General features: G+C 38.9%; 3 protein-coding genes across 6 annotated transcripts in view; 2 read left to right on the top strand and 1 right to left on the bottom strand.

The window, feature by feature from the left end:
• Positions 1–21: 21 nt before the first annotated feature.
• On the bottom strand, positions 22–1,261 carry LOC122323065 (cytochrome b-c1 complex subunit Rieske, mitochondrial-like). Its single transcript, XM_043216705.1, has 2 exons — positions 1,057–1,261; positions 22–713 (listed from the first exon to the last, which is right to left on the bottom strand). Exons 1-2 carry the CDS (start codon positions 1,175–1,177, stop codon positions 103–105), a joined length of 732 nt encoding a protein of 243 aa, XP_043072640.1. The 5' UTR covers positions 1,178–1,261; the 3' UTR covers positions 22–102.
• A 326-nt stretch (positions 1,262–1,587) lies between these two features.
• On the top strand, positions 1,588–4,542 carry rxylt1 (ribitol xylosyltransferase 1). Its single transcript, XM_043264675.1, has 6 exons — positions 1,588–1,862; positions 1,992–2,159; positions 2,264–2,366; positions 2,695–3,009; positions 3,189–3,359; positions 3,880–4,542. Exons 1-6 carry the CDS (start codon positions 1,718–1,720, stop codon positions 4,280–4,282), a joined length of 1,305 nt encoding a protein of 434 aa, XP_043120610.1. The 5' UTR covers positions 1,588–1,717; the 3' UTR covers positions 4,283–4,542.
• Positions 4,543–4,678: 136 nt separating this feature from the next.
• srgap1a (SLIT-ROBO Rho GTPase activating protein 1a) overlaps positions 4,679–14,738 on the top strand; it is an 84,404-nt gene continuing 74,344 nt past the window's right edge. For all 4 annotated transcript variants that reach the window (XM_043264672.1, XM_043264670.1, XM_043264673.1 and 1 more), the window contains exon 1: positions 4,679–6,510. In XM_043264672.1, coding sequence (XP_043120607.1) covers positions 6,441–6,510 — 70 coding nt within the window. In that variant the 5' untranslated portion in view covers positions 4,679–6,440. The remainder of the gene's footprint in view (positions 6,511–14,738) is intronic.

The following is a 14,738-nucleotide window of genomic DNA, read 5'->3' as shown; positions in this document are numbered from 1 at the left end:
CAAAAGCCTCAAAAAGCGATATTGGTTGCTTTAAAATATATATTTATTAATAGTTAGATTTGGCCAGACACATTAAAACCATACAGAGAAAACGTCCATCGTTTATCCAACAATTACGGTATCCTCATCAGGAAACTCATAATAAGGCACCTCTAAGTTGAGAGGTGCGGGTCCTTTTCTGATTCTTCCCGAAGCATCATAATGTGACCCGTGGCAGGGGCAGTAGTACCCGCCGTATTCACCGGCGTTTGCGATTGGGACGCAGCCGAGATGAGTGCAGACACCAATGACGATGACCCAGGTGGGGTTGGTGACGCGGTCTTTGTCGTGCTGGGGGTCCCGGAGCTCCGAGAGATCTACGGTCTGCTCGGCTGCGATCTCCTTCTCTGTTCTGTGACGAACAAACAGAGGCTTGCCTCTCCACTTGAAGGTCATGTTTTTCCCCTCTGGGATGTCGGACAACTTGATCTCGATTTTGGACAGGGCCAGGACGTCCGCAGAGGCGCTCATTGAGGATACAAACTGGGTCACCACCGTTTTGGCAGAGTAGACACCCACCACAGCGGTGGTTCCGGTCACCAGGTAAGAGAAGGCCCGTCTAGCATCGCCGCTTTCCTGAGAGGGCTTCTTCGGATCCAACACCTCCACGCGCCGATAGTCGGTGAAGTCAGGGATCTTGATGTCGGTGTGAGCGAGACGTGCTCCAAAATGGCCTAAAAGAATACAGAATGGTCACTGAATGGACTTAAAAGTGGCAGTTTAGATAGGTTATGTCCCTTTGTATTATGTATATATGTATGGTTTATTAAGATTGGGCAATATTTGGCAAAAAAAAATCTAAGTACTGAGAAGTTGTCCAAATTAAGTCTTTAGCAAAGCACATAACTAATCACAAATTAGCTTTTGAATTATAAAATAGAAAAAAAAACAAAACAAAGGGAATCCCAAAGGGAAAGGTAATTATAGTGCAGTATTGCATTACTTGGTATTATTATCTAGAACATCAAGAGTGTAGAACAGCCTGTCATGATGTGTCCACTATATTAGGTCACCTACCGCACACAGCAGACTTCACCAGCACTTCTGTGTTCAAAGCTCCGGGAAGTGCTGCTTTCAGCGGACCACAAACCTGCAGGTAAGGGGACAGAGCCCCCAAACGAGCGGGCAGGGACAACATTTTTGTGCGGTTAATAAGACTACTTAAAGCCCGTACGGTCACATCGACCTTTGAAGAGCGAGCTTGTACTGCGGAAGCTCCTCCTTCGGTGCTTCATAGCTGACCGGGTATATACTGAACAGAAAACTCAAAGTAAAACAGAAAGGATAAAATACTTTTTCCATAAAACTATTTACATGATAACTGCAATTTAACATTCATATAGCGCCTTATGTTATTTCCAATATACTTGTTGAAATATTTAAAATAATTGTTATAGTTTTGAACAGGCAGTCCAAAGCAGCCTCGAGAAAATGTAAACAGTAGTGACGAAAAGTTCGATTCATTTTGGTCAATCGGTTCTTTTGAACCGCTTTTTTGTGAACGGATCATTCGATTCTTCTCAGCGTACGAAACGGTTCTCGGCCTTGAGGACGAATCATTCAAACGCGAACCAATTCATTGAAAACATCCGACTCAAAAGCAATAATGTGTTCACATACTGGTCTCTTCTTGTGCACATCGGTCGGGATCCGCAGGATGGTCACCTGAAAATTAAACATGAGATTTTTACGCCGGAAAATAGCGATCATAGTTGTTTTGGCTTATGCGATATTTTCGCTGTATGCAGCGTATAACGTGTTTTTCAACAAGAGGGTTATTTCTCGCGTTCATCGCGTGGTAAAAAAGGGCTCTGTGATTATAGGTGAGACATCGAATCATAACCAGGTTTATTATAATAAACAAACAATACAATGCTGTGTAAATGCAATGAAGCATACGAGTTGATGATCGCATGTAAACGACAGATTTGTTCAATAATGTGCATGTCCAGATAATGGAAAAGCAGGAGAGGAAGAGTGGAACCCATGGGAAGATGATGAGCGTGCAGATTCTTTAGTTCTGCAAAAGCGGAGAGATGCCTTCAGATCATACCAAGATCATGCAGCTAAGAACAGGCCAAAAACATATAAAGTTCAGATCTGGGGGAAAGCGGCAATTGGCAAGTGGAATATGTTTTTTTTCTTTTCTTTGTTACAGAGATAATTGCATTGCTTGCTGTGTCTCGTGAACATGAAATGATGTTCCTCGTTGACGTTTTCGTAGGACTTTATTTGTGGGAACATATTTTAGAAGGGACTCTCAACCCACAAGACAAATCCAGCCAATGGAGAGAAGGAGAGATTCAGTCTGGGAAGATCAATTTCAAGTAAGACTTTTTTTTTTTTTACTGACATTTTTATTCAGTGAGGATGTTTTAAACCGATCAGAAGTGAAGACTTTTTAATGTTTTTACTTAATGTTGTTTTAAATACTGATTAAAAATGCTGAAAATTCATTAAATGCACATCTAAAAATTATATTTATTTTAAATTATATATTATACAAATATTATATTTTTTGTAACTTTTTAAATGTATATATATATATATATATATATATATATATATATATAGTCTTTCTGAGCATAGAGATTTCTTTCCAAAAATTTCAGAACGCACAATTTTGCAGTCTCTTTTATCATAGTCTGTCCTCAGTTTCTACACAGGGCCAGCGGTGGTCCAAGGGCACGTTTCTCTCGACACAGACAGTGTGGTGTTGGTTTTGAATGGCCGCGAGCAGCAGAAAATCTCCTACTCCATCCAGTGGCTCCAGCACGTCCAGGGTCTGGTGCAGATGCGCTCTGTCTCTCGGGTTGCTGTGGTTCTTCTGGGCAACGAGCAGTGCAATAACGACTGGATCAGTCCTTACCTTAAGAGGCACGGCGGGTTTGTGGACCTGCTCTTTCTTGTGTACGACAGTCCTTGGGTCAACGATAAAGACATCTTCCAGTGGCCTCTGGGTGTTGCCACGTAAGTTTCTATTTTTAACAAATAGTATTTTATATTTCATACAGAATTCTCATCTTTCACCATTTTAATCATACTTAAAGAACTGCGAGCAGACGCTATGCATCCGATTTTACTGTCTTTATATGATGTAGTATAAAATCAGTTAGTTTGATTTGTTTATAATTTTTCTTTCTCTGCAGATATAGGCATTTCCCTGTTGTCACGCTTAGCGGTCAGATGGTGAAGACTGCAAGACCATATCTCTGCAACTTTCTTGGGACCACGTACAAAAACTCCTCGAGGGAAACTCTCATGGGTGTCCTAAAGCAGAACGGCTTGGAGAAAGATTGCCTCGTGCATGTTAGAGAGAAGTATGTCTTTTTTTGGTACTTAAAATACTTCATCTATTGTTAGGGAGATGCTAAAAAAAATGGGTCAGGATTTTGTTTTGGTTTTGTCGAAGACATTGCTATTTTTATTCAGCAAGGGTGCATTAAATAGATCAAAGGAGACAGCAAAGACATTTATAGTCTCACACACACACACAAAAAAAGACAAAAGAAAGATTTTTTTTAATCGCAGAATGCCGAAAAGTGTTTCTTGAGCATTAAATCAGAACGTTACAATGACTTCTGAAGGATCTTGTAACAAAGAAAGCATTGTGACACATAATATTACTATTTCACTTTTTGTTGATCTTGATAAAAAAAGGTCTTTTTTTAATGGTAGTGTACTTCATGATGATCAGTTAGTATGTATAATTGTTTACTTAGCCAGTACAAGCTCTCATATTCATGTTTAACCATAAATCCTTTGCGAATAATATCTCAGACATTGCTGGATTGCAACAAGTGTTTTTTTAAAAATACCTCTTGCATTCTGTGTCATCAGGTGGCTTCCTCAAGAGACGGCAGACACCTCCAGACAGTACCAGATGGCATTAGCGCAAAGCGACCTCACTCTTTGTCCCGTGGGAGTGAACACGGAGTGCTACCGCATCTACGAAGCCTGCGCCTATGGCTCTGTGCCCGTGGTGGAGGACGTCCTGACTCCGGGGGCCTGCGCAGTCGGTAAACGGTCCCCGCTCCGACTACTTAAAGATGCAGGAGCACCCTTCATCTTCCTCAAGGACTGGAGGGAGCTGCCTGTCATCCTGGAGAGGGAGAGAGAGATGAGCCAGAAGGAAAAAACGGAGAGGAGGATGAGGCTGCTGGAGTGGTACAGTGGCTTTCGTCAGCAGATGAAGGACAAATTCACAGAGGCGTTGGAAGACGGCTTTTTCAAAATCACCTAGGATTAGATTGGAAAACCTTTAAAAAGACGGTTCACCCAAAAATCGCTACTACTGTGTGTTCATGGTTTACCATACGCTGCTGTGCATTAATGCCTTCCATGTTTACTGTAAAGAATTAATTTATTAAGTCATGATGTTAAAAATTACCATGCAAAAAGTAGTAAGAAGTGACCCCTTATTGTTAACATTTCATTTTTTATTTCACTTGGTGCCCTTTGATTTTAGCTCAGTGCGAGTTATTAAAAGAACTTTTAAAAGTTTTACTTTTAACCTGCCTGATCTTTACTTATCTAACATTTAGACCCTTGCAATTTGCGTAACATTAAAAAAAAATAAGCAGCATTGTCCAACTATCTTTTTCTACTGAAGAGAATTTATTCTTTAGTACATCAACAGAATTCAGTCAAGTGCTCAAGATTTTGGATGTTTTGCAAAAATATATAAAAATGTTCACGTATTTGTTAGGCTTATTTGGTGATAGGGAATTATATTAAAAGGATTTTGATCAACTCAATTGGATTAACAAATCAAAGTCATGTTAAAATCTAAACCGATGTCTGTGTTTTCTATTACTGTTACAAATGTTACAAACTACACACTGCAGCACTTTGTGCTTTAAATAAAACGTTCAGGGATGAATAGATGTTTGCAACAAATAAATTTGCATGCAATTGCATTTTGTTTCTTTAAATATTTTTACACAATACAAAAAAGACAATAACCAAAAATATGTGGTGAAGAATTATTTTGCCACTCTTTGTTTAGATCATCGTAGTTTTAAAAAGGTAAATTTGTCTTAATGTAATATTGCAATTAGTCTTTAATAATGGGTTCGTATAGATTAAACGTCCAGGTCTGGGACAAGAATAAAACAATAAAATCCATAGGGCTACTACACCAAAGGCATTTGTAAATAAAAAGGCGATTACTGCAACAAAACAGCTGTCCTGTAAGAGGCGCTGTGTGACAGTCTATCCACAATATCCATCTTCAGACATTATATGTACATTATAGGTTTTGTTAGTATTTTATAAAATGGAAAAATAAATAATACAATTATTATTATTATTATTTTATTGCTTAGCGTTTTTGGATAAGCGGAAAATTTAAGGATTGCATTCCCCCCCGTGAAAACTATTTAAAAAGTCAGTTAAAAGTCCAAATCGCACTACATTTTGAACCGCTGCTACAACTGGTGCATATTTTCAGCTAAAATCTTTATCTTATTGTGATGGTCGTCAGTTAAACCGGAACGGAATCAAAACCCATTTTTTGTTTAGATGTCACAGGGGCGAGTGATTTATTTACAGGCAAACACCGGCCACTAGGCGTCCTACGCGGCGCCTTCCTAAAAGCGAGTTGTTAAAAACCGTTAAAATATTCAAAAAACTAACCTTAAAACTTAATAATTATCACACACGCTTAAAAAGGCTCATGGCGTAACGATATGTGTATACAAATCTTAAAAGCACAAAACATTTAAAACCATAAGTTTTTCAAACTGTTTTGATTTGTTTATAATCACCGAAACGCTATGTTTTTGATAGTTTATTTTAAGACTATTACAAAATTACTTTCGGGGACAACCGGTTAGAAAAGTTGTCAGTCCCGTCCACATTTCCGCTACGTGCGCCCCCTCCGCCTCCAATCCCTCCCATTTCCAACCACTTGCTTTTCCAGCTGCTTTGAGGTCAGTCACGGATCCGTGAAACTGTCCGGCGATCAGACCCACGGACGCGAGGAAAGGGCGCAGAAAATCACGCCAGGCATTATGCTGCTCGGTCTGTCCAGATCCGTCGGCGGGTGACCAAAAGACGGCTTGAAGGACCGGATCGCCTCTTGCTGGAACGAGCCGTGGACATTTGCCCGAGGAAAGGGTTACTTGTTTGGGAGGAAACTCTTCCCGTGCGCGCTGTGTTTTGGTCGCACCGACGGCGGAATTACGTTCGGGATCGTCGGGAACTCGGAAGATGAACATTCGCGGCGCTTGGCTTTCGGGATTTTTTTAGCCTGGGCAACTTGCAAAATCTCTGGGATGCGCCGGCCGCTGTAGGGCGACCTGGAAATCGGAAAAGCCTCCCCCCCCCAACCTCCCCAAAACAAGCCGGTTTGCAAAACACTCTCGTAACTGAACTCTTGATATATATCGCCGTTGAAAATGTCGAATCCACCTGTGAAGTTCAAAAAGGATAAGGAGATCATTACAGAGTACGAGACCCAAGTCAAAGGTAAGAGTCATAAACTGCAGTAGTAGTTGAATGGCTGCTGAAGGCAGTGGTGCAGTGAGAGCATTTAATCATTGAACAGATCACTTGTGCATCAGATCACTCAGTGTTTGAAGCGTGGATTGAACGTTTATTTGTAAAGAGTCGCAAAACATTAATATGGTGGTCTTGTTTTTTTAAACGACATGTTTGGGAGAGGCTTGTCACATGTTGGGCCAATGACAGAAAAGGTTGAAAAAAATAGGTTAAATACAGTAAAAATGGTCTTGTCAATACATTATGCATAAATAAATGACTAAAAATGTTAAGTGGCACAACTTCTTTTCCCAAAAATGTCACCCTTTAACCATACCAGCAGCTTGTACCACAAAAAAAGTAAATATGACTTCAATTCAGAAACTGAAGTTAGTTTTTGAAACAGCCATTAAGCAACAAGCACGCTTTTCTCTGCATCGAGTTCGTTTTTCCTATTTTCATTTTGGACGGCTCCGTGTCGCAAGCAATTTTAAATTTGTGAAGTCCAGAAGTCACGAAGCTCAATAAAATCACAACCCTGAAAGGAGAATGTAGAAATATGAGGTCAGTGCCTTTCTCTTGGCATGCAGCCGTGTTATATTTAGATGACGATGATGATGATGCCTGAGATTTTATAGCAAGTGGCTGCATGTTTAATAATACTGAAAATATTCCATATTGTTAGACACCCTTTCTCACGGTCCCTTTCCCCCCCCAGCCGCCTAAATGTCTCTTGCCACAGGTACTTCAAAAGTAAATATAATTCGTAAATGAAGTGAAATCTGCAAATGAAACTCATCAGTTATGCACCGTTGGGTTATGGTCTCTTTTGAGCAGAACTTCTTTAAAACTTCTTCTCGTACTTTCCAGCAAACTAAGCCGGATGGTTTATTTCCTTTTCGTCTCATGAGCATCATCATCACAGGAAAGAAAGAGGCAGTTGCTGCATTGTGGTAACCATGGGGATTTGGCATCGCCCCAAGGGCTGAGTCCTCCAGGGCTGTTTACAGACAGAAATGCCTATTATTTATGTGGAGAGAGAGAGAGAGAGAGAGGTACGTCGTTATCATGACATGGCGTTTGTCAGAGCAGCGGTGCTCATTTGGCAGGAATGTTCAGCCCCTCGCTCTGATGATGACTAAGCTGTTAATAGCAGCGTGATGCTCAGAATTCGCCGAGCATCTCATTAGCTTCGCTCTGCAGCCAAATGGAGTTGTAGCGACATGAAAACACCCCTCGGATTAACAGCCTTGACTTGTTTTTAGCACAAAGTTTCTGCTGGTGCGATGTTGACGGTTATGTTTTTGTGCTTAAATGGCATTCGTATCAGGTAAAGCTGAATGTAACTCTGTGTGTAGTTTCCCTTCAGCCTGATTCGGGGTCGACTTCCTCTGCAACGCCGCGGTTGTCGTGAAAGTGATACCGTGAAGGAGAAGAAAGGCCGGAACTGTGCCTGGAATCCCGTTTTATCAGCTTATCCCGAGGACTTGTGTCCTAAGTGGGGTGTTATTTGTATTCCAGGCTCTGGGTGTTTGCACATTCTCTTCTTATCCTGATCCTGACCATCACTTATTTCGCGCTCTGCTTTTTTTTAATAAATCGGTAAAGCTGAGAAGCAGTAAAAAGCAAACAGTATTCGCAACCATTTTATATTTGTGGTCTGATTTATTTGAAGTGGAATTAAATGTATGGCAGGACTTTTTTAAGGAGATATTATCCATCGCCAGTTGATTGGATTATGAAAATTATGGTTCTTTGAACCATTTGGCCCAATAGTGGAAAAGCGGCTATAATAATGTGAAAAAATATAGTTTGGATGCAATTAATCATGGTTTAAATTCTGACAGCACTGTTAAATTTTAAAAGTTGCTCTTCACACTAGAAAAAACGGTTCTGTTGAACTGTTCATCGAAAGGTTTTTGCTATTAAACCTTTTTGTTTTAAGAGTGCAATAAATTTGGGATGTTAACTAAAAAGGAAATCGCATACAGTAAGATTAGAAGTACATTTACATGTTAACTAATTCAAGATTACTTCCTATTGGTAGTCAGATTTGTTAAGGTTACACTTCGGATAGTAAATCTGTCATGACTAACCGTTTTTGCTCAGTTCCCATGTGTCGGATCCGTCCTTCTGATCTGTAAACTTGGCGATGTTTAATCAGTCACAACTATGACTCATATTGTTTGCTTTAGCACCATCATGAGTCATATGAAGCTTATTTTAGAGTTGTCAGGTTAGGTCGGCCAGCTAGGACTGAGAGGTGTGAGAATCCTGGTGGTTGCCGCGCAGAAAGCTGCAGGAGGACCTGACAGTCAGCCTTATCAACACACAAACCTGCCGTATCCATCACCCTCGCACCGCATGCGGCCCTGCCTGCACAGAGAGAATGATGTAAGATGAACATAACAAAACATGGAAAGGCACACAAACGCGGTGTAAATGTGAAACCTCGTTCATTCTAGTTGGGTGTTACTCTGATTGTGCATTAATGCGTCTGTCAAATCTGTATTTCAGAGACATTTTGTGACCGTTCCATCCCAAATGAAAATGTAAGAAGGCTGGTTTAAAAATTATAGCTAGCTTTTTATTTGTACTTTGTGACGCACGGGCGCATTACTTCATAAGTGCAGAGATGTGTAGACTCATAATTTGGTCTCTTTGCCTGCTGGCAAAACACGTAGTGTTGTTTTCTTTGGCCAGATTGTCTGTTTGATGTCGCACAGTTGGCGTTCCTTTCATGGCACCGGGTCACGACTCACTGGCCTGCCCCTGCTGGCTCCTGACACGGACGCTGTCCACAGCCTGCCATGCGAGAATACTTTCCCCATATACATTATAACCTCTGACGAAGCTTTCCAATCAAACACGAATGCCCTGGCGTGCACTTCTGAACGAGAATGAATATATTTATTTTTATGTTAAAGTTTTTTTCTAATTTATAAGTAGCTACAGAGAATTTATGTATTTGGGTGGTTTACATCTAAATATATATTAAAGACAGAATTTGGTCATTATTTTGTGATTTGAATCGACAAACTGTATATTTTTTTTGTACTTTTTAAAAATGAATGGCTATTCAGTATGAACTAGTGAAAGAATTGAAAGATAATAAAAGAGGGAATAGGTTATATAATCTAAGATATACAATTTACCATTTTCATTGAATGATTGGTTAATTCAATTATTTGTTTCGTTAGTTGCCCATCAGATTTAAGGTATGTCACTTTTGCTTTTTTTTTTATACTGACACCAGCCTTGCTAAATTATGAATGGAGTATGAGTTATTGTCTAAAATTGGCCTAAAGTTTGTTCAGTTTTACCAAAGTCCCTATCAGAGCTGTCTTGGGCTAATAGTTTAGCCTTACCCTGCTTACCATAAAAGCAAATACTACAGTAATCAGAGCATTTTTTTATTTCTAATTTTTGCCTAAATTTAAGCCTCAGTCAGATGATTCATTTGGAAATGGGAAAGCCTTTTTAATTTAATTTAATTTAATTTTTTATGCTATAAATGGCAATGCAGGAAAGACTACTCCTACTGGCTTTAAACCTTATTACAAACAAGGTCAAAATAAACTTAAACCACTTTGTCATCAGTAATTAAAACAATACCTCTGCCTGACAGCTATGTCATTACAATTTACCGCCCATTATTGTTAATGAAGTCTTTTTTGCTGTAGAATTCCCACACTTCCTGCTTGAGGCATCCTGTACCACCGTTCCCCACAGGTCCACAAATACCTGCCATCTGCTCCGGCCAGACCATCAGTCTTTGTGCTTGATTCTACTGCCCAAATAGTGGATGAACACCCTTGGTGGTGGAGGAAAGAGTGGGGGTCATTGATGGGACCATCTGTGTCTACTCTCCCTCTCTCTTGTTTGATAGACTAAGCTTGTCTCCTGCCCAGTCTTTCCACCCATGCTGGGCTTTTCACTCCACCCAATAAAATCTGCCTCTCTCCACCCACACGTCACACCCTGACTCCGCAATTTCAAACCTTAACAATACCACCGCAAGTCACGGAATGGTTAGGTGGTCTTTATGAGTTAGGTTTTCTCATGCCTTGTTTGACTATTGTGCCGTATTTTTAATGCGCTAATTTTATGTTTTTCTAAATCAGCCTTTTATTTTGGACATACAAGTAAAAAATCCATTAATTTCAGTAGAAATCCTAACATTTAAAAAATGTGCATATGGGCATAAAATGTTTCTCACGCAGATTTTGCTCATTTATTGATGAAATTTGCCACATAGGCCAACAGAAATCTAAATTGTGCTTCAATCATTGCTATTGACACAGGAACTCTTTTGCCATAGAATTTAACTGAAATACAGCTAGTGAGTCTAAACATGCACAAACTCATTTTTGTATTTCTTAATTAAAATGTCATTGATCTTCCATCAGATTTTTCTTTGTTGACATGAGCTCAATTTGCTGCTCAACATGATGCTCAATTTTAGCCAATCTGCAACAGTATAATCAATAACTGTGTATAAAATGTATAGATCCAAGTCCACGCCCTGCTTTTTTTTTTTACAATTTGACTTTGATAAATAGCATAATATGTTCTGCTGCTAATTCCACTTCATTTTGTTTTTAAGAATGCACAAATACAAATGTAAAACCATAGATACAAACCAAATGTAATATAATTGTGTAAGAAAAAGAGTTACAGGTTATCAGTTTCCATCTATATGGCTTGTACTACTCATATACAGACATGTTTTGGCATGTAGCTCATGCAATGTTTGAGCCAGATTTGAGCCATTTAGGCCTCAGACCTGAAAAAGTTCTGAGTAAGTACAAACCTTGCCATGAAGAAAGAGCAGCCAAACCCTTCCCTTGGGGCCCGTCATGAGTTGCAAGAAAGCCCTTTCCCAAAAGGCCTTGGTTAGAACTGTTAAAACTCACCTGTTTACAAAGACAAGAACCGGTGATACCAAAGCCTCTCAGACTTCAATGACTCCAGTTTTGTCAGGGGATGAAGCAGGAGGCGAGAGATTTCTTCCTGAGTCACTGAAGGTCTCACGTTACCGTTCAGCTCTGGTTTAACCTAATTGTTTTAATCTCTTCTAATCTTCTTTCTACACCTAACTAGCTGAGAAGTTTGTTTTAGTGGTGTGACTCTTCAAAAAGGCGGCTGTAATCAAAGTAGAAGAACCTGAGGCTATTTTCATTTTCTCCATATGTATATATGTGATTCCTCCGTATATATGTGATGTGAGGCTTCATATTAGCCTAATGTTAATGGCATTGATTTGATTTTTCTTATTAGCTGCATCAACATGATGCACTTGTTATGCATGCTAATTTGAAGTATGCAACCTGCTCTGATTTGCTTCAGAGAAGCAATTATTGGCTATTAAGATAAGCAGCAAACAATCAAGATTAACCACATGACGGTGCATTTTTTTGGCGTGCTTTAGCTTGTCATGGTTTCTTTTATGAGATTAATAAGGTTAAGTTCTTTTATTTTAGCCCAGTGCTCTCTCTGTACTTTCCTGAGATGAATATGTGATGCATTTCTCTCTCATTCGCTTGCTCTCTCCCAACAGATCAAAAGACCCTGATGGTTGTGTATGTGTTCCCTTAGCAACCACACTGATGACTCTGTCATTGTTTATCATCTGTTCTCAAAGCAACCCAAGATGTCTCCTCATAGCACCTGCATCCCCTCCCCAAGGCCTCCCACTAAAGCAACTTGGCCTCCCTCGGGTTGTTGTTGGTTGCACGCTATCTTGGTTGCTTCTTTATTTTATGAAGCATGGCAATTTTACATAATTCATATTTGTAGAATTGCTGTATATAAATAACTCACACAATGGTGAATATAGTCTAAATGGCAGGGGTTTTCAAAAAATGCTAAATATGACTATTCCCTTACAAGGGATCCCCTTTTGTAATAAAATATAAGGTATACTATATTATATTTTTATATGCTGAGTGAAAAACATGCTAGGCAAATTTTTATTGTAAAACATGCATTTTCAATCTGAAAACCACTGAATTAATTGACTTGTGAACAGACAAATTATATATATATATATATATATATATATATATATATATATATATATATATATATATATATATATATATATGCATCTGTTAAATCACAGCATATGAATGAAAAAAACAAAAACAGACAAAGATTATATATTATTGTTCTTTTTTTTATTCATATGCTGTGATTTAGTTATTTACAAACTTTGTGGTCATAAACATTTATTCTCTTTAAAGTGTCACTGCCATTGCATCCATTCTGACAGATGGATTTGGTTTCTACATTTGCATCTGGCACCATTTTTTGATAGTTCCTCCACAAGTGATGCACTTTGAAAGTATGTCTAGTGAAAAATAGTGCTTAGTTTTTTAAGTGAGACCCCTATAGTGTTTCTTTCCACTGTGCTCCATCTAGCTTTCTTTTAAATGCAAGAACTCTCCTTATGTAAGCAGCAAAGCTGATCGGGGGTCTGAACTCTAAACCATAAACCATAAAGCATAAAAACATGTACTTTTATGCATCTATATTGTATAACCGAGTTGCGTTTCTCTGCGTGGCCCTTAATGTCTCTCTGGGTGTGTATGATGGGATAAGGTCTACTGACTTGGCTGTTCTCGCAGTAGAACTGCTGTTGGCACTGAGCCCAGCGTGTCTTTGTCTTCATCCTACTTAAACTAATGCAATCCCAAACAATCAAAAGTTTGGCAGCTACCGCATACAAGCAGCTTTTATCGTGCTGACAAGTCAGGCCATGTTTGTCGTCATCAGATAGATGCTCAAGAAATAATAGTCAAGTTTAGCGGAGGAAATGTCTGTAGAAACACAAAGACAAAACAGCTCTGGGTTTTGGAGGACTGGTAAAAACTTGGCAGGAGACTGGTCTAATAAGTTGTAGGACATCCAAAATTGGAACTATTGAAATCAGTGTGAACAAAAATGTGTGTGATGGTTTACAAGGTGTTCATCCTTAACAGTTTGCAATTCTGTTATGACAGCTGGTAATTTGTGATGACATGAGAGACTGTTGATGATGTGAATATATTAAGATGAATATAATTTTATGCAAACGAGCACTTACTGCTGAGATAGTGATATTTATATCAGCATAAATTTAAAGAAAGTTAAGCAAATATTAACATGATGCATTGAAATGTTACAATTGTAAATAATGCATTATTTATAGTTTATTTCAAATTTTTACTTTTGTTGTCGCTGACATGTTTAATAGTGCTGGGCAACAAAATAAAACTTTTTGTGCACATAATGTACATAATAATGTGTGTACTGTCTATATTGTGTGTGTATATAAATGTACACACATGTATATATTTAGGAAATTTTTTTTATATATTAAATATATTTTTATCTAATATAAATTATATGATTATAAATATTTACATCTAAGTATATTCTAATTATATACCTTTTTATTATTTTATAACTTCATATAAATATACATATATATAAAAACAAAAACTGCCCATTGCCCAGCACTAATTATTAATATTGTTAATACTACATTCAGTATGATTTTTTTGTACATTTTATGAACAAGGATTTCCAACAAAGGTTTGCATAATTCACTGACAAATTTTAGTTTTCTTTTTAGTTCCCCATTTGCTTAAATTTAGGCTGTGAGTTGTCCCATGTGGCAGTTCCTTGATCGAATGGAAATTCATCTACTGCCAGAGTTATCCTGTTCCCAACCCCCTTCCTCTTTTCTCCTGCACTGACCTTTTGAACTTTAAAGGTCGAGGGGGTAGGTGGTGGGTTCTAGCTCGGCCTAATCAATAGCCAAAGGCCATGCTTTCAGCAGACCTTCCTTGAAAAGATGTCTAGGGCCACTGGCGCTGAATCGCTGGGGGTGGTGAGCTTTTCGAAGGCAGTGGTCAAGCATGAAATGTCAGGCAACGGCTTTCCCCCATCTTTGTGTGCGTTAAGCCTGATTGATTATTACTTGTGGCAAAGGCACAGCCCTGTCCTTTATTTATGTAACTTATACAATGCTGTATCATCGCATTGAAGTCACCAGAACGTCTTCCCTCTGGTTGCCTTTGCCGCCAGTTGTGTCTGTTTTTAGAGTTTAGATGTTGGGAATTGTTTGCCTTGGGTTGTGTCTATCTCTCCCACATGATAAGGCCTTTTTGTGGTCAGGGTGTGAGCTGTGGTCTCGGAGACTCAGGGGGCTACAGATCCGTCTTATGTGC

This window comes from Puntigrus tetrazona, chromosome 18 (assembly GCF_018831695.1).
Source record: "Puntigrus tetrazona isolate hp1 chromosome 18, ASM1883169v1, whole genome shotgun sequence".
Classification (NCBI taxonomy): domain Eukaryota; kingdom Metazoa; phylum Chordata; class Actinopteri; order Cypriniformes; family Cyprinidae; genus Puntigrus; species Puntigrus tetrazona.
The sequence above is the reverse complement of the archived record's forward strand: the minus strand, read 5'-3'. Positions and strand labels throughout refer to the sequence as shown.

Excerpts from the sequence above, each read along its gene's own strand:
- LOC122323065 (XM_043216705.1), bottom strand. The coding sequence starts at position 1,177 with ATGTTGTCCCTGCCCGCTCGTTTGGGGGCTCTGTCCCCTTACCTGCAG. Across the intron at positions 714-1,056 it reads GGTGAAGTCTGCTGTGTGCG|GCCATTTTGGAGCACGTCTC; the intron begins GTAGGTGACCTA and ends GTATTCTTTTAG.
- rxylt1 (XM_043264675.1), top strand. The coding sequence starts at position 1,718 with ATGAGATTTTTACGCCGGAAAATAGCGATCATAGTTGTTTTGGCTTAT. Across the intron at positions 2,160-2,263 it reads CTGGGGGAAAGCGGCAATTG|GACTTTATTTGTGGGAACAT; the intron begins GCAAGTGGAATA and ends ACGTTTTCGTAG. Across the intron at positions 3,010-3,188 it reads TGGCCTCTGGGTGTTGCCAC|ATATAGGCATTTCCCTGTTG; the intron begins GTAAGTTTCTAT and ends CTTTCTCTGCAG.